The sequence below is a fragment of the Engraulis encrasicolus genome, chromosome 18, assembly GCF_034702125.1.
Source record: "Engraulis encrasicolus isolate BLACKSEA-1 chromosome 18, IST_EnEncr_1.0, whole genome shotgun sequence".
NCBI lineage: Eukaryota > Metazoa > Chordata > Actinopteri > Clupeiformes > Engraulidae > Engraulis > Engraulis encrasicolus.
Genome location: NC_085874.1, coordinates 20,946,496 through 20,964,313, shown reverse-complemented (window position 1 = coordinate 20,964,313; position 17,818 = coordinate 20,946,496). Strand labels below are relative to the sequence as shown.

Below are 17,818 nucleotides of genomic sequence, written 5' to 3'. Positions count from 1 at the left end.
CTTGCTCATGTTGTACGTACGTCTTCAAATACTGCTGCACCCTGTCAAAATTCGACAGAACGTCATATCCGGTGTGTCTGTCTTGTCTGGTGAATTTGCTTGCAATCATGGCTGCATTTGGTGGTAAGGCTTTTGTGCAGTATTTTGATGTAGAATGGATTTCACACTATTCAAATAAATACATATGAATAATTAAAGCGTTGTCAATACAAGAGAAACTCTATCTGTCTTTTAGAAATGGGTGTAATGCCAGAGATCGGGCAAGCGGTGGAGGAGCTGGACTGGCTGTAAGTACCCGATTCATTTGATGAGCCATAGTTCAGTTTTGCCTTGATGGGCGATGACATTCTTTTCAAAGTGTAGCTAGTTTCAGTGAATTACGAGTATACCATTTTCCTTATCGTGGGGTCAATCTGAAAGGCATAGTAGCTTCTCGTTGTGTGTGTGGCATAGGCCCTACGTAACGTTGACGACTGCCTCAGCTGTAATTGTGCAAAGGTACCCCTTTATTGTGGTACCCGTTTAAACTGATCTATTATTTCTCTAGACTCCCGACTGATATCCAGGCTGAGTCAATTCCATTAATTCTTGGAGGAGGAGACGTTCTCATGGTAAACCATCATAACTAAGAGAAGAAATGTTCATGATAAATATGCTGTTCACCAGTGCCATCTGACATTACCTTTTTGTTGTTCACAGGCGGCAGAAACAGGCAGTGGCAAAACTGGTGTAAGTTGCACTATGTTCTTGAATTTTACACTTTGATGCAATGTGAAGTAATGCTCTTTGGCATGCTGGTTGCTTGGCTGCCTGGCTACTTTTATTTCTGGAATCAGATGATGACAGCATGTATACGCCTAATGGCATCAAAGGAAGTGTCAGGCGGCATTTCGTTTAATTTTTCACATTTGAGCATACAGGATCGACATGGCCAATACGTCATGTGTTGTTGTAGTGTGCTCACTAGCCGTCGTCTGTTGTCACATGCCTTTGTTTGTTGCAGACTCAATGTTAATGTGTTTGTGTTTTATCTACAGTCCACATTTACTTGTATAATTTGATGAATACTTGCCATGCAGATTGCTGAGTCACAGAGCTTAGAGGGGAACATTGGTATCAGGGTGAAGTTGCTCTGCGGTGTGTGTGAAAAACACTGTGTCTTTCTGCAGGCCTTCAGTATCCCTCTGATCCAGATTGTGTATGAGACCATGAAGGACCAGCAGGAAGGGAAGAAGGGCAAGGCCACGGTCAAGACCGGGGGTGCAGGTGTGTAAACATAGTTTTTGGGGGCTTAGACATCAGGTGGTAGTGCCCCTAAACTAACTAGTAATTGGGGATTAATGTGCTGCAGTGGATATGCTTCTTAGATAAGCCACTAAAAACAAAGATCTTTATGTATTAAGCCCTAGAATAGTGGCATTACTTGTGGTTGCACCACCCATACGTGTGCTACTTCTGAATCATCATTGACCCATGCGTAAGGACATGAAGACTAAACCCTCGGATCATATGGCCTACGCCCAGATTTGTGTGTTATTCATACTGTCTGTTCAGTAAATGTGACCATTAAAGGGAGTATGGCTAGACAACATTGTCAGAAAAAAACCTTTTTAGTGAATGGCTTCTTTAATGAGCAGATTCTAGTCATATTAACAGACTGATCACCGTGATTGACCTCAGTTGTATGACGGTCGATGAAGTGCCCACTTTGTGTGAGGATATTGTGCTTGATCATGCATCTCTCTCTCCGATCTCCAGTGTTCAACAAATGGCAGATGAACCCTTATGACAGAAGCACAGCTTTTGGTGAGTCGTCATGACGTAAATCAAGTCTTTCTCTTACATTTGTTTATATTAGGTTTAAGCTTACTAACTCATTTCTGTCATGATGTATATCTATTTTCAAGTCCTTTTCCTGCATCTGGTTATAAAGTACACTGAATCATTTATTTGCATCAAATGTCCTTTTTTAAAAAGATGGTAATAATCAGGGCTATACATTGCCTACCGGTATGTATAGCCAAACTATATTTTCACCAGCATTTGGCCGGTTGGCTGGTGTTAATGTAACGCCCTAGTCATAATACATTCACTTCACTTGAATGTTTTTGTTCCTCTGTGCAGCCATTGGTGCGGACGGTCTGTGCTGTCAGAGCCGTGAGTTTAAGGAGTGGCACGGCTGCCGGTCCACACAGGGCGTCACGAAAGGTGAGACAACCGAGGCTGACTGGTCATCTACAAGTAACACACACACACACACACACACACACACACACACACACACACACACACACACACACACACACACACACACACACACACACACACACACACACACACAGGTAGTCTCTAAAGGTGAGACAACGTGCTGCTAACTGGTCATGTACATGTAATACACACACACACACGCACACACACACAGGCACAGGCACAGGCAGTCTCTAAAGGTGAAGTAGCATGTGCTGCTAACTGGTCATGTACAAAATGCATTCACACACACACACACAAATACACACACACACACAAATACACACACAGGGCGTCACTAAAGGTGAGACAACTAAGGCTAACTGGACATGTACAAATAGTACAGACATACACCCTAATATCAGTCTTTTACAAGCTGCTTATGGTTGCTATAGCGCAAAAATAATAACACACTGAAATGCTATTTTTTTTGTCAATCTACACATAATTGCAATAATAATAATATGCATCTCCTAATGTTTGTACATGACACACAAGCACGGCCATGCACATGCGGTAATGACCTAAATGCACTACCGTGCACATACCACACACATGCTCTGAAATGCACAGTATGTTAATAGGCTTGTTGTAATAATATAATGCATTCACTAATGCGCACATAAGATAACAGCACACAGTAACAGGAGACCCTGTCCCTTTTAGTCAAGATAAAATGGCACACGTGTAGAATAATACAAATGATATAAAATGCTGAATAACACACACGTGCAGCTTAAAGTTCACTCTTCTCTGCTTATGTAGGTAATAACAGAGCTCACATGAAAACACTGTATTGTCTGGCCCTGCCGTGGCCTGGTGGTGGGGCACTGTGTTGCTGCGGTGGCGACCTGGGTTCGGTTCCGGCCCGATCATTTGCAGATCCTTCCTCATGTCTCTCTCTCCCCACTCATTTCCTGTCTCTCCTCCACTGTCTGTCAAAAATAGTTTGGCAAAAAGCCCTTTTTTTTAAAAAAAAGAGAGCAAACACTGTGTTTGTGTGCGCAGGGACTATGAGTTCATGAAAATACTGTTTTTTGTTGTGTGTGCAGGGAAGTATTACTACGAGGTGTCCTGCCATGATCAGGGACTGTGTCGAATTGGCTGGTCTACAAGTCAGGCTGCACTGGACTTAGGTGAGTCAGATCCTGGGATGGCAGCGCTGTGTAGTTAGCGACGATGTAATTACGACACCAGCAGCATGTACCATCTTTATACACCTCTGGCTGATGGTTTGTTCTCATTGTGTGTGCGCGTGCGTGCGTGCGTGCGTGTGCGTGCGTGTGTGAGAGAGAGAGAGAGAGAGAGAGAGAGAGAGAGAGAGAGAGAAAAAAGGTTGTCTATCCTCCAGCGTGTGTCTCAGCTGTTTGGTGATGCACTGCATGTCTCTCTCCACCAGGAACTGATAAATATGGATTTGGATTTGGAGGAACCGGGAAGAAGTCCAACAATAAGCAGTTTGACAGCTATGGCGAGGTACGGTGCAGCAGCTGAAATAGCTGTGCCATGAAGATGAGCTCAATTACCCGAATATCTTTTCATTATCAGTGTTGCCAGATTTGGCGGTTACCCGCCCAATTGGGCTGCTTGGGAAAGCCGTCTGCGGGTAAAAATGGTTAAGATCGGCCACTGGTCTGGTTTTTATGCCCATAGAAATTAATACAATTTGTTGAAGTTTGGGTGGAATTTAAGGCGGTTTTTGAGGGATTTGATCAGACACATCTGGCAACACTGCTCATTATAGCCCAATATGTTTCTTTGAAATACACACAGGAGTTCACCATGCACGACACAATCGGCTGCTACCTGGATCTTGAGAAATCTCAGATTTCCTTCTCCAAGAATGGTAAGATGATTATTTTTATTTTTTAATATTTTTTTTCTTTGAACAACTAATGTCAGATTTTACTGACATTAGTTGTTCAAAGAAAACAAAGAATATAATCCTTCCACAAAAAATAAATCTACATTTTTAAATGAGTGACACACCACAGCCATGCATCGAAAGACAAAAGGCCACTGTCTCTTATAGTAATCAGTCGGGTAGCCTACCATTATGTGTATGGTATCATACCATGTGTTGTGTGTCTTTTTGTGTGCCAGGTATTGACCTGGGCCTGGCTTTCACCATCCCAGAGCAGCTGAAAGGGCAACCATTCTTTGCTTCCTGCGTGCTCAAGGTGCAACACACACACACACACACACACACACACACACACACACACACACACACACACACACACACACACACACACACACACACGATGTATTCCTCATGTTGTTTGACAAATAGATGACACAATAAAGATTATTCACTGATATCATTATCATAGGCTTCACATGTTCCAGCAACAAGATGGGCTTGTGGTGTCTTCTCTGTAACTTTGCAACGGTCTCACCTCCTTCCGTCTCTCCTCCTGCTCCTGTCTCCTCTCCTTCCCCTCCTCCCCTTCTCTCCTCCTAATCTCTCTCCTCTCCTCTCCTGCCCTCTCCTCTCTTCTCCCTTCTTTCCCTCTTCCCCTCCTCTCCTCTCCCTCCTCTCCTGTCCTCGCTGCTCCCTTGTCTCTGTCAGAACGCTGAGCTGAAGTTTAACTTTGGAGATGAGAGCTTCAAATTTAAGCCAGCGGAGGGCTTTGTGGCTCTGAACCAGGCTCCTGAGGGACACGCCGTCAAATCCACACAGACAGGTAAGGCTCTTGTTCATGGGCTTGGGAGGAGGAAAAAAGTGTGAAAATAGACAAAATGGATTCAGACTGGGAGTGTTGTGCTCCAGCATGCTGTGTCCTATCAAATAGGGCTGAAAGATCTATCGTTTTAGACCGAAAATCCTGATCACAGACACCCCGATTTTGGGACCGTGAAAGCCAGAAAAAAACATGCTCCTAAACTGATCCATGTTTTGTTTCGTGAATAATTGCATTTACAGTGCCCTCCATTATTATTGGCACCCCTGGTTGAGATGTGTTTTTTAGCTTCCAATTATTATTATTTTTCTCTAAATAATATGGGACCTTAATGGAAAAAAAGAGAAAAATCCAACCTTCAATACAAGTGCATTTATTCAGTGGGGAAAAAATCCCACATAAAGAAATAATTATTTGACATCAAATAATGTGTGTCACAATTATTAGCACCCCTGTTGTTAATATTTTGCCAACAAAACAGCACCTAATCTTCTCCTATAATGTTTCACAAGATGGGAAAAGACAGAAAGAGGGATCTTCAGCCATTCCTCTTTGCAGAATCTCTCTAAATCATCCAGAGACCTGGGTCCTCTCCTCTGTACTCTCCTCTTCAGCTCACCCCACAGGTTCTCAATGGGGTTGAGGTCTGGGGACTGAGATGGCCATGGGAGGAGCTTGATTTTGTGTCTGGTTAACCATTTCTGTGTAGATTTGGCCATATGTTTAGGGTCATTGTCTTGCTGAAAGACCCAGTGACGACCCATCTTCAGCTTTTTGGCAGAGGGCAACAGATTTTGATTTAAAATGTCCTGGTATTTCAAAGCATTCATGATGCCATGCACCCTAACAAGCTTCCCAGGGCCTTTGGAAGCGAAACAGCCCCACAGCATCACTGACCCACCCCCATACTTCACAGTGGGTATGAGGTGCTTTTCAGCATGCGCATCTTTCGTGGCATGCCAGACCCACTTAGAGTGTTTGTTGCCAAAAAGCTCAATCTTGGTCTCATCTGACCAAAGCACACGGTCCCAGTTGAAGCCCCAATACCGCTGGGCGAACTCCAGACGTTTGCGTTTATGATTGTGGGTGAGGAAAGGTTTTCTCCGTGCATGCCTCCCAAACAGCTTGTTGGCGTGTAGACAGCGCCTGATGGTTGATTTGGAGACTTTGTGACCCCAGGATGCTACCATTTGTTGTAATTCTGTAACAGTGAGCTTTGGAGATATTTTGATTTCTCTTACCATCCTCCTCACTGTGCGTGGTGGCAAAATAAACTTGGGTCCTCGTCCAGGCTTGTTTACCACTGTTCCAGTTGTTTTGAACTTCTTAATTATTCCTCTCACAGTAGATATGGGCAGCTGCAGTTGAGTGGCAATCTTCTTGTAGCCTCTGCCTGACCTGTGAAGGTCGACGCACATCTGCCTCACTTGTATGCTGTGTTCCTTTGTCTTTCCCATGTTTAAGAGTGGATAAGAGAAATGGCCTCGGTGTCACGTCATAGTTATACCCCAGGGAAACAGGAAGTGATGAATTACTAATTAAATGTTCCTACATACTCTGGTAAACTTTGTAAACTACTGTAGAAATGACAGAAATGCTTCAATTATATTTATTTCCTGGGAATTGTTAAGGGTGCCAATAATTGTGGAACAGGTGATTTAATGAAAAATAATTATTTTTTAGTCAGGGATTTTTTTTATTTTCCTACAATTCATTTGTGTTGAAGGCTACATTTTCCTAAAATTTTCAGTGTGACAGTATTCTTCTGCAATAAACACTGAATTTATTTTAAGGCTTTTAACACATCTCAACCAGGGGTGCCAATAATTATGGAGGGCACTGTATATATGCTCTGCCTATTGCCCCACTAGTAAAGACAGTCACTTGCACCGGAGCAACTGTTGTGGAGCATGAGAACAGAGCCCAGTGCACTGAAACTTGATTTAAAGTAAGGGGAAAAATTGTGGCGGAAATCGAAATCGCAATGTCTGTCAAAGGAATCACAATTTCAATTTTTTTTCTTAAAATCGTTGAGCCCTACTATCAAATAAGGGCAAACACTGCCTCAGACTGATCCTGATACTGACCAAACAAAGACGTGACCTGTCAAATGGCTTTTGTTTTTGTGGGACAGAAACAGAGACGAATGGTTATGGTTTTTGGTGATTGTAGGATGCCTGTCCTATCTTCCATCATTTCTTTAGCAAATCCAGTAATCGTACTCAGCACAGTGTTGATGATCATATACCCATGCATTTTTGTGTGTGTGTGTGTGCGCGTGTGTGTAGGGAGTGCTAAGGTGAGCCAGGTGAAGGTGATGAATAACGCCCCAAAGGCCATCATCATCGAGCCCTCCAAGGAGCTGGCGGAGCAGACCCACCGCGTCGTCAACCAGTTCAAGAAGTACGTCGACAACCCCAAAGTTCGGTTAGTATGCCTCCTGTATGCTGTCGCATTACATATCCACGCCTTTCAAAATGGCTTTAACTTGCAGTACAAATTCATATAAGAAGTCTTTGACGTGTGTGTGTGTGTGTGTGTGTGTGTGTGTGTGTGTGTGTGTGTGTGTGTGTGTGTGTGTGTGTGTGTGTGTGTGTGTGTGTGTGTGTGTGTGTGTGTGTGTGTGTGTGTGTGTGTGTGTGTGTGTGTGTGTTGCAGGGATCTGCTGGTGATAGGTGGAGTGGCTGCAAAGGAGCAGTTGGCAGTCTTGGAGCAGGGGGTATGTGGATTGGATGTCATTGCATTTTATATTGCATGTATATTTCATTACCTTTTGCTTTGTATTTACCGTTTTCCGCGTCATACACATAACAATGATCACTAGCTGTTCAGTAGAAAACAAAGTAAATATGAACAATTGTGGATAGCGTGAATGTGTTTTGACATTATTTGTGTTTTCATTTCCTCTTTTGTTCTTATTCTCTCTCTCTCTCTCTCTCTCTCTCTCTCTCTCTCTCTCTCTCTCTCTCTCTCTCTCTCTCTCTCTCTCTCTCTCTCTCTCTCTCTCTCTCTCTCGCCCTCAGGTGGATATTGTAGTGGGTACGCCTGGGAGAATGGAGGATCTTATTTCCACAGGAAAGCTCAACCTCTCCCAAGTCCGCTTCTTTGTACTGGACGAGTGTGTAAGTACCCCCACCCCCCCTTACTGTCTGTCTTTCTGTATCGGTCCATTTCGATCTGTATCCTTTGATTTCTATCTTTCTGATTCTGAATCCGAATTGGATTTTTTTTTGTCCCAGCAACATCAGCAATTAAGCCTACAGTCCTGTTCACTCACCCCACACCCTATACTTGCTTGGAAGTCCTCCTCGTGAGTCGCTTCGGTCAATAATAGAATGAATAGCACCCTCTTACCCTCTCCCCCAGGACGGGCTCCTGTCGGCGGGCTACACAGACTTCATCATGAAGATCTACAACCAGATCCCACAAGTCACCTCTGACGGGAAGAGACTGCAGGTCAGGACTCAAACACCACACCGTACACTCTGTGATGTGTTGTTGCCCTGTAGCGAAGGGGAGTAGAGTTGCCCAGCTGGGACTAGAACCCAGACTTTCTGGGGTAGTAAACTGGGGCTCTGACCGCTACACCAAAGAGCCAGGCTCGTTGGCGTGACAAGTCAGAACACACCCACAACCCTAGTGATGGTCACGCCATCACATGCCCATTCATCTATTTGTGTGTCTGTCTGTCGGTCTCTCTCTCTCTCTCTCTCTCTCTCTCTCTCTCTCTCTCTCTCTCTCTCTCTCTCTCTCTCTCTCTCTCTCTCTCTCTCTCTCTCTCCATGCTTTTTTGGCATATGTACAGCATGTTTAAAACATGAGCATGTGTTGTGTTAATGATGTTGTGTTAATGAAAAAAAATCAATAAAGAAATGTTTGAAAACATGATAATGATGTGAATAGTTTTCAGGCCCAATGGATTGGTGTAATCTGCAGATATTACATTCATGCAGTACAATGTTTTGATAAAGACGTTGTCTGTGTACTGGTCACATGGTCTCAGAAGCTCTGCACTACCCTCCCTCATACTGATGCCCACTGTGTGTATGTGTGTTCGTGTCTTTCTGTCTGTCTGTATATGTAGGTGATCGTGTGCTCGGCCACGCTGCACTCCTTTGACGTGAAGAAGCTGTCGGAGAAGATCATGCACTTCCCCACCTGGGTGGACCTGAAGGGGGAGGACTCGGTGCCCGAGACCGTGCACCACGTGGTGGTGCCCGTCAACCCCAAGAAGGACAACCTGTGGGAGAGACTGGGCAAGAACCACATCAGAGTAAGAGAACACACCCATATTCTAAGTAAATGAAGGATGAATCACCGCACACTGGTATCTTTGCTGGTAGTTTATTTGGTGAACAACGCGTTTCGCTACTGCTTCATCAGGTTCAGAGAGTGAACCTGATGAAGCAGTAGCGAAACGCGTTGCTCACCAAATGAACTACCAGCAAAGATACCAGTGTGCGGTGATTCATCCTTCATTTACTTGGATTACTCTTACTGCACATCACCAGCACCTGGACAGCGGTTGTGCACAGGGACGTTACTTTGAGTACACCCATATTCTACCCTGAAAGGGAATCACGTCAAGATGTAGAACACACACAGACATACACACACACACACACACACACACACACACACACACACACACACACACACACACACACACACACACACACACACACACACACACACACACACACACACACCTTTATTTTGCACTGCACTTGCTGCTCATGTACTGATGAAAGCCGTGTGAAAAATACTTTTTCTCAAAACTGTTTTATTTCTTTAGTAGTAAGGAAGTTTATTTACCTTCTCTATTTTCAGACTGATGAGGTACATGCCAAGGACAACACTAGGCCTGGAGCCAACAGTCCAGGTAATGTTCTTCCTCATTTTCCTCCCCATCATCATCATCATCATCATCTGTCGTCATTCCAAATCCACCCCTCCTCATTCCAAATCCACTCCTTCATTCCAAATCCACTCCTCCTTATTCTCTGCTCTCTGGCTTATCAGAGCTCATTCAGAGAGAGTAGAGAGAGAGAGGTTCCATTGGCCCATTGTTTCCGGGTTCTATTATTGGGGGGGGAAATCCCCCTTTAGGCAGACCTAGGCAGACCTGAGGACTGTTCTATTCAATGCTAGGAGCATTATGACACGCCCCTTTAGGCAGACCGGAACCTGGTCATGTTAGGTGCCCATAGAAACCTATTATGTTGGCATATCTCTATACTTAAAGAATCTCTGGCTCATTACATGTAAATGTTAAGGAGTCTCTAAGTTGTGTGCGTGTGCGCGTACATACAGTCCGTGGGTGTGTATGTGGACGTGGGTGTGTGCATCTTTGTTCATAGTGTAGCGTGTGTGTGTGTGTGTGTGTGTGTGTGTGTGTATGTATGTTTGTTAGTGTGTGTATGCACACGCATTCACACACTGAAAGTGTGCGCCCATGCGAGTGTAGAGGTTGATTGATTGATTGATTGCTTTATTGACAACACATCAGTTATCTTCTATTAGAAGCACTGTTCTTCCTGTGGTCAAAACAAATGAAGATGTAGTAATAAAAAGCCATCAAGATCCTGAAGGAGGAATGGTGTGTGTGTGTGTATGTGTGTGTATACACGTACATGGTGTGATCTGTATATGTAGTGTTGTGTATATCATGCATATGCACGAGTGTAGAGATGTGATCAAAATCCATTAATTCATAGTATAATTGTGTGTGTGTGTGTGTGTGTGTGTGTGTGTGTGTGTGTGTGTGTGTGTGTGTGTGTGTGTGCGTGTGTGTGCGTGTGTGTGCGTGTGTGTGTGTGTAGAGCTATGGTCGGAGGCGATTAAGATCCTGAAGGGGGAGTATACGGTGCGAGCCATCAAGGAGCACAAGATGGACCAGGCCATCATCTTCTGCAGGACCAAGATAGACTGTGACAACATGGAGCAGTACTTCATGCAGCAGGGGGGAGGTGAATCTCTCTCTCTCTCTCTCTCTCTCTCTCTCTCTCTCTCTTTCTTTCTTTCTTTCTTTCTTTCTTTCTTTCTTTCTTTCTTTCTTTCTTTCTTTCTTTCTTTCTTTCTTTCTTTCTTTCTTTCTCTACTTTTTTTGTGTGCCGTTGTCTGTCTCTGTGTTACCTCACTGCCTACGTCTAATTGACAGGACCAGACAAGAAAGGCCACCAGTTTTCCTGTGTCTGCCTCCACGGTGACCGAAAACCAAACGAGCGCAAGAGTAATCTGGAGAGATTCAAGGTAAGGCCAACACCTCTACAACACACACACCAGCCCCGTGTTCAACCACTGCACTCATTTGAAACGTTTTGCTCCTTGTGGTTCACCCTCACAACACTGCTACAGACTACTATAATCGTTTAGAATAGTGTTTCTCAATGGGGACTCAACAGCCCCCCAGGGGACATTATGGGGCCGGGGGGGGGGGTGTATTGAGAAGGAGACAGCTGAGATGGGGTGGGGCTTAGTTGCCATTGGGGGACATTTGTCCATGCTATTGTTTAATACTAACTGGGGTGTTGGCAGGCTTATGATGAGGTCCAGGGGGCATTGGGAGGCTCATGATGAGGTCCAGGGGGCGTCTGTTTCCAAAAAGGTTGAAAACCACTGTTGTAGAACATGCTGTCATGGTGACCGACTGCATTTGTTTCCCGTGATGTCACCACAGAAACAGGAAGTGAAGTTTCTGATCTGCACAGATGTGGCAGCCAGAGGCATTGACATCCACGGCGTGCCCTACGGTAAGGCGCCTGAAGCCTAGCAGTCCTCACACTTTCACATGTTTCTTTTCTGTTAATGAGGTTTTTTTTTATTTATTGTACATGTGTATTTGCATGGATGCAATGGTGGTCACATGTAATTCATGTTGAAGTTCTACCACTAAGTGTCAGCATTGCACTGTTTTGTTTTGTGCGTTTGTGTTTGTGACAATGTTTGTGTGTGTGTGTGTGTGTGTCTAGTGATAAACGTCACCCTCCCCGATGAGAAACAGAATTATGTGCACCGCATTGGCAGAGTGGGTCGAGCAGAGAGGTGAGCACGTTTCTTTTCTTTGGTCTTAAAACATTTTCTGTTTTAAATAAGGTAGTGTGTTTGTTTGTGTTGTCTTTTTTTTAAATAAAGTGTTTTCTGTAAGATGGTTGTGCTTCCTGCATAGTGTTTCCGGGTATACTGTAGTGTGTACAATAATAATGTGCTGTCCATCCCGTCCAATCAGAATGGGCCTGGCCATCTCTCTGGTTGCCATGGAAAAGGAGAAGGTATGACTTTATGTTCCAGTACATAAAAAAAATAATATGACGAAAAGAGTGAAACACAGTGATTTGAATAAAATGATTTAAATCTTTACAACTACTGAACCATATCCTGACGTGTGTGTGTGTGTGTGTGTGTGTGTGTGTGTGTGTGTGTGTGTGTGTGTGTGTGTGTGTGTGTGTGTGTGTGTGTGTGTGTGTGTGTGTGTGTGTGTGTGTGTGTGTGTGTGTGTGTGTCTGTGTGTGTGTGTGTTTACGTGTGTGTGTGTTTACGTGTGTGTGTTTACGTGTGTGTGTTTACGTGTGTGTGTTTACGTCTGTCTGTGTGTGTGTCTGTGTGAGTAGGTGTGGTACCACGTGTGTGCTAACCGAGGTAGGGGCTGCTACAACACCCGTCTAAAGGAGGATGGAGGCTGCACCATCTGGTACAACGAGAAGCAGGTTGGAGCTCACCTTCACGTCACACTCAATGGCCATATCTTAGCTCAGTGACCACTCTTTGCTCAACAAAAAAAAAATAACTTAATTCAACTACATCGTAGCAGCATTGCTATGACATTACAGAAAGTCTTAAGTCATGAAGATGGTCATGATGAGAAATTGGCCATTACCATTTTGGTAAAAACACCTTGCTCATGTTCATGTCACAATCAATTGCCAAATCTTAGAGCAAGGACCACTCTCTTTGCTCAAGGAAAAACACTCTCTCTCTCTCTCTATCTCTCTCTCTCTCTCTCCCTTTCGCCTTCTCCGTCTCGCCCTCTCTCTCTCTCTCTGTCTCTCTCTCTCGCTGTCTTGCTCTCTCTCTCTCTGCCTCTCTTTGTCCTGCACTCTCTTGCTCTCTCTCTCTCTCTGTCTCACTCTTGCTCTCTCTTTATCTTGCTCTCTCTCTCTCTCTCTCTCTCTCTCTCTCTCTCTCTCTCTCTCTCTCCCCAGCTGCTGTCAGAGATTGAGGAGCATCTGAACTGTGTCATCACTCAGTGTGAGCCTGACATCAAAGTGCCCGTGGACGAGTTTGATGGCAAGGTGACCTATGGACAGCGCAGGGCACTGGGAGGTATGTACCTGTGCGTGCGTGCGTGCGTGCGTGCGCGTGTGCATGTGCGTGTGTGTGATTGCATACGTGTGTACATGAATGCCAGGTAATGTTATTAACTTCAGTGCCATCAGTGTCAAACACCCTTGGCATGTCTTTTTCATGTGAATTAATGTCGGGGAGGGAAAAGATGATTGGGGTGGGGGGGGTTTGAAGAAAGCGGTAGGGAGAGTTGGGGAAATGTGTTTTTTTGTGTGTTTTTTTTAAATATCTATCCATCCATTTTTCTATCAAAGTCAAACATAAATGCATGACATGAGGCGTGTGCGTGTGCGTGTGCGTGTGCGTGTGCGTGTGTGTGTGTGTGTGTGTGCGCGTGTGTGTGTGTGTGCGTGTGCGTGTGCGTGTGCGTGTGCGTGTGCGTGTGCGTGTGTGTGTGTTCTAGGTGGCAGTTACAAGGGCCATGTGGACATCCTGGCTCCTACGGTATCGGAGTTGGCCAGCCTGGAGAGGGAGGCCCAGACATCCTTCCTACACCTGGGATACCTGCCCAATCAGCTGTTTAAAGCCTTCTAAAGCACACACACACACACACACACACACACACACAATCAGCTGTTTAAAGCCTTCTAAAGCACATACACACACACACACGCACACACGCAACCAGCTGTTTAAAGCCCTCTAAAGCAGTGTTTCTCAACTGGTGGGTCGCGACCCAAAAGTGGGTCGCGGAGGGGTCATGAGTGGGTCGCGGAGCCTTGGTGTAAAAACAAAACGTAATTCTAAAAAAAAACAAAATCTAACTTTTCCTGCAACAATTTAAAACTTTTATTTTGATAGGCTAGTGAACTCACTGTCATCTGTCGTCATAGATACAATCTGAATGTTTATGCGAGATAGATAGCGTGCAACCAGTCATTCGAGGCTTGGTTACATTTTGAGAATTGCATTGAATTGATTTGAACGCTAAAAACATTGGGTCGCGACGGAATGAGAGTGGAAAATGGTGGGTCCCAAGACTGTTCCAGTTGAGAACCACTGTTCTAAAGCACATACACACACACGCACACACGCAACCAGCTGTTTAAAGCCCTCTAAAGCGTGCACGCGCACACACACACACACACACACACACACACACACAGGATACCTACCCAACCAGCTGTGTAAAGCCGTCTATAGCACACACACACACAAACACACACACGCTCCTCAAAGCCTTCCAAGTTGCTCAACCACAAACGTACAGGCCTGTTCCAACCAGTTGTTCAAAACCTTCACACACGCGCGTGCACATACACACATGCGCTATCTAAACCTTCCAAAAGTTGATATGAACGGCCGCACTTGTACACAGACACGCACGCACGCACGCACGCGCAGACACACACACACACACACACACAGGTTGTTTATAACATTGTAAACACACACTGGGAGTTGTAATCCAAGTAGCTGTTTGCATCATTCAGAAGTGAGGCATACAAATGTGACTGGGTTTACCACACCAACAGCTGTTCATATGTGTGGACCCGCGCATACACACACCCACCAAACAAACACACACACACACGCAAACCTCCTCCACCTGCCCATCCAGCGGCTGTTGAAGAATGGCATGCAAGCACTTCTGGTGTTTCTAATCGCTCAGCTGTTCTAAAGTGTCTTGAGCTGATCTCATCTGCCTCTGAGTGCTCACACACACACACACACACGAATGGCAACATCTTACACAGACACACGTCTGTACAGAGGCACAGAGCAGCTGAATCTGTAATTACTCTCTGGGGTCGTGTGTGTGTGTGTGTGTGTGTGTGTGCGTGTGCACAAGCGTGGTTCGCTGCTTAGCAGCTGAACGCAATGCATCATTTCACCATGGCTGTAGCGTTATCAAATTGTGTGTGCGTTCATGTGTGTGTGTGTGTGTGCGTGTGTGTGTTCATGTGTACATGCTACAAAATGAATTATCTGACCATGGCGTGTTGTTCTGCTGCGTGAAGTTGGTCAGCCATCAGAAGATAAACACTAACAGCTTGATGTGATTGGTCCCCCCCTTACACATGCTCACTTAGGGGCAAGTGGGGGCCCTTGATGAAGTTTGAGAGTCCTCACATGAGATCATGTGAGATTTTGTTTCGGAGGTTACTATTATACGTTCATATTTGTTTTCTCTGTCCTTTAGAAGGATGATGGTTTTTATTGTTATTTTCAGTTGTTAAACGGCTTCTCTTTCTTTGATTAATTAAAGCTACAGCATCAATACTGGAGTTTTGGGTGAGTTTTGTTATGTGTGCATGTGTATGTTATTCAGAGAACACAGGAGTGTTCAATACTTCAAAAGAAAAAAGTTTACTGTGCACTTTCTTGACTTTATGCTGGTTTATTCAGAGATTCGCCTCTGTGCATCATCAGGCAATGCCTGAGCAAACCTGATGACGCACTCGAAAGTAAGGATAGACCGATATTTATATCGGTATCGGGCCGATATTTGCATATTTTAAGTGTATCGGTAACGGTCGATACGCGTGTGGTTTTGGCCGATACGCAATATTTATTATTTTATGTCATTCAGGTTTTTAAAAGCACCAAGACACTCATTTTTTTATTACTTGATTGTTAGACATTACTTGATTGTTAGAGTGGGTGTTTAAATGTTACAAGTTCTACCTCAATTTGATAATGTTAAAGGAATGTTTATTTTTAACTTCAGACCTGGATAATTTGTCATTTTTTACCCTTTTTTTTACCCATATCGGTCCCAAATATCGGGTATTGGCCAAGGGTGATGGGAAAAAAATCGGTATCGCATCGGCCATTAAAAAACCTGTATCGGTCGACCCCTGCTCGAAAGGCGAAACGCATTGTTCGCTCTGAATAAACAAGCATTAAGTTAAGAAAGTGTGCGGTAAACTTCTTTTGAAATATTTTATAAGGGTTACATGTATATTGTATTGAATATGTTATAATCAATCAACATCAAATCAATCTAAATATCCTAATATAGATAGCACATCATCATAACTATAAAGTAGACTGGCACACATTCACAGATAGTGGACAATAGTTAAATCAATTTCAGCATTCACTGGTAATAAGGCCTTGTGAATGAAAGCTGTTCAAAACCTTGAAAGAGGAGTCAAGAAGCATCATTGTTTCTGGTTAAAATAATTTGTGTTTATTGTAAAATAAATATGTTTTAATTTCAATATAATAAATAGGTGTGTTACAGTCTAATTTTTCAATAGCCTAATCAACATGATGAATATGAAATAAGAATCAAACTGTTATCATATACCGTAATGTCACAACCCCCAAACCAAAATTGTCCAACTTGACAGAAACTACCACCCCCATCCACATTTAAAATAAAAACAGTTCGGGTGGGTCACAAAACAATAAAGTGCAGTAGTAGGCGTGGATATGAGGAGCTCCTGTTGTCCAACATGAGGAATGTCCACCTCCATCCCTGAATGTTAACCCCATTGTCCAATGTACCGTAATAAAGTTCATCAACTAATCATCCCAGCCCCTGAAGGTGTAGGCCGCAGTTCCCATCTGTGGCTGAGGATTTCTAATGTGCCCTGACTGCATCTTCAAATCCACAAGGAATAGGCCTGCCTGTAACAATGTCTGAAATATAAAAAGATTCAAGTCAAGTTGTTTTTTTCCCATGCAGACAGACATAAACTCTAGACTCTAGGTGTGGACATAAACAATTAGACATAGACAGTATACATACATTACACCTAGAGTACCTATACAATACCCATACAAGATGTACAAGTTAGAATTGTGCGCGTGACAAATGCATTTTATTTCATAATAATTAATATTCCCTACTCTTGTCTTTTCAGTCATGTTAAGGCAAGGCTATACAGCACGTTCAAGGTGGTAATCAAATGAGCCATCTCTGACACTTGTTAGACAGTGAAGGGGCGCGGGGGGGGGGGGGGGGGGGGGGGGGGGGGGGGGGGGGGGGGGGGGGGGGGGGGGGGGGGGGGGGGGGGGGGGGGGGGGGGGGGGGGGGGGGGGGGGGGGGGGGGGGGGGGGGGGGGGGGGGGGGGGGGGGGGGGGGGGGGGGGGCCGGGGGGGGGGGGGGGGGGGGGGGGGGGGGGGGGGAGATCCCATTATGGGATGCCATAAATGTGATCCTAACAGATCAGACAGCTCGGGTACAGTGGTGTCTGGTTATTCTGGGAAGTCACCTGTGGTGGAAGGTATCTTTTTTTAATAACTGTGAAAATAACTTATTTTATAGCTTTTAAGTTCCACTCACCATCCTGTCCCTCAATCAGCACTCCCATTTGCTTTGCTCTCCAGTACAGAGCTTTCACTCCCATCACTGGTACACGTCCTGCGAAAAAGATGAAGCAAAATCAAACCCAGCCAATCACAAACCACACTATGAAGCATTGTACTCTGTCTCTGATGCTGTTTGAACCATGCTCATATATTGACATTACTGTCTATCATGTCACCGGTAGCTTCATTTTTAAGCACACTTGTTTAATTTTGTGTAGGCCTATGAGCTATAGACCTATCTAATAAATAAAACCTAATTTTATAACATTTTACTCAGACTA

General features: G+C 44.5%; 2 protein-coding genes across 2 annotated transcripts in view; one reads left to right on the top strand and one right to left on the bottom strand.

Annotated features, from left to right (window-relative positions):
* The first annotated feature begins 74 nt into the window (after positions 1-74).
* ddx1 (DEAD (Asp-Glu-Ala-Asp) box helicase 1) lies at positions 75-15,497 on the top strand. Its single transcript, XM_063223268.1, has 26 exons — positions 75-123; positions 236-287; positions 548-611; positions 700-729; positions 1,170-1,266; positions 1,759-1,806; positions 2,125-2,208; positions 3,300-3,383; positions 3,647-3,723; positions 4,021-4,093; positions 4,351-4,427; positions 4,820-4,934; positions 7,220-7,358; positions 7,590-7,650; positions 7,955-8,053; positions 8,298-8,387; positions 9,016-9,204; positions 9,762-9,813; positions 10,754-10,900; positions 11,092-11,183; positions 11,611-11,683; positions 11,903-11,975; positions 12,160-12,202; positions 12,542-12,637; positions 13,133-13,253; positions 13,678-15,497. Exons 1-26 carry the CDS (start codon positions 108-110, stop codon positions 13,806-13,808), a joined length of 2,223 nt encoding a protein of 740 aa, XP_063079338.1. The 5' UTR covers positions 75-107; the 3' UTR covers positions 13,809-15,497.
* A 542-nt stretch (positions 15,498-16,039) lies between these two features.
* LOC134468506 (uncharacterized) overlaps positions 16,040-17,818 on the bottom strand; it is a 2,716-nt gene continuing 937 nt past the window's right edge. Inside the window, exons 3-4 of the mRNA XM_063222427.1 lie at positions 17,512-17,589; positions 16,040-16,865 (exon numbers count right to left, since the gene is read on the bottom strand). Coding sequence (XP_063078497.1) covers positions 16,807-16,865; positions 17,512-17,589 — 137 coding nt within the window. The 3' untranslated portion in view covers positions 16,040-16,806. The remainder of the gene's footprint in view (positions 16,866-17,511; positions 17,590-17,818) is intronic.

What these genes read in the sequence shown, in the direction of transcription:
- ddx1 (XM_063223268.1), top strand. An exon ending in CAGGCAGTGGCAAAACTGGT is followed by an intron (nt 730 to 1,169) that starts GTAAGTTGCACT and finishes GTCTTTCTGCAG; the next exon opens with GCCTTCAGTATCCCTCTGAT. An exon ending in CACACAGGGCGTCACGAAAG is followed by an intron (nt 2,209 to 3,299) that starts GTGAGACAACCG and finishes TTGTGTGTGCAG; the next exon opens with GGAAGTATTACTACGAGGTG.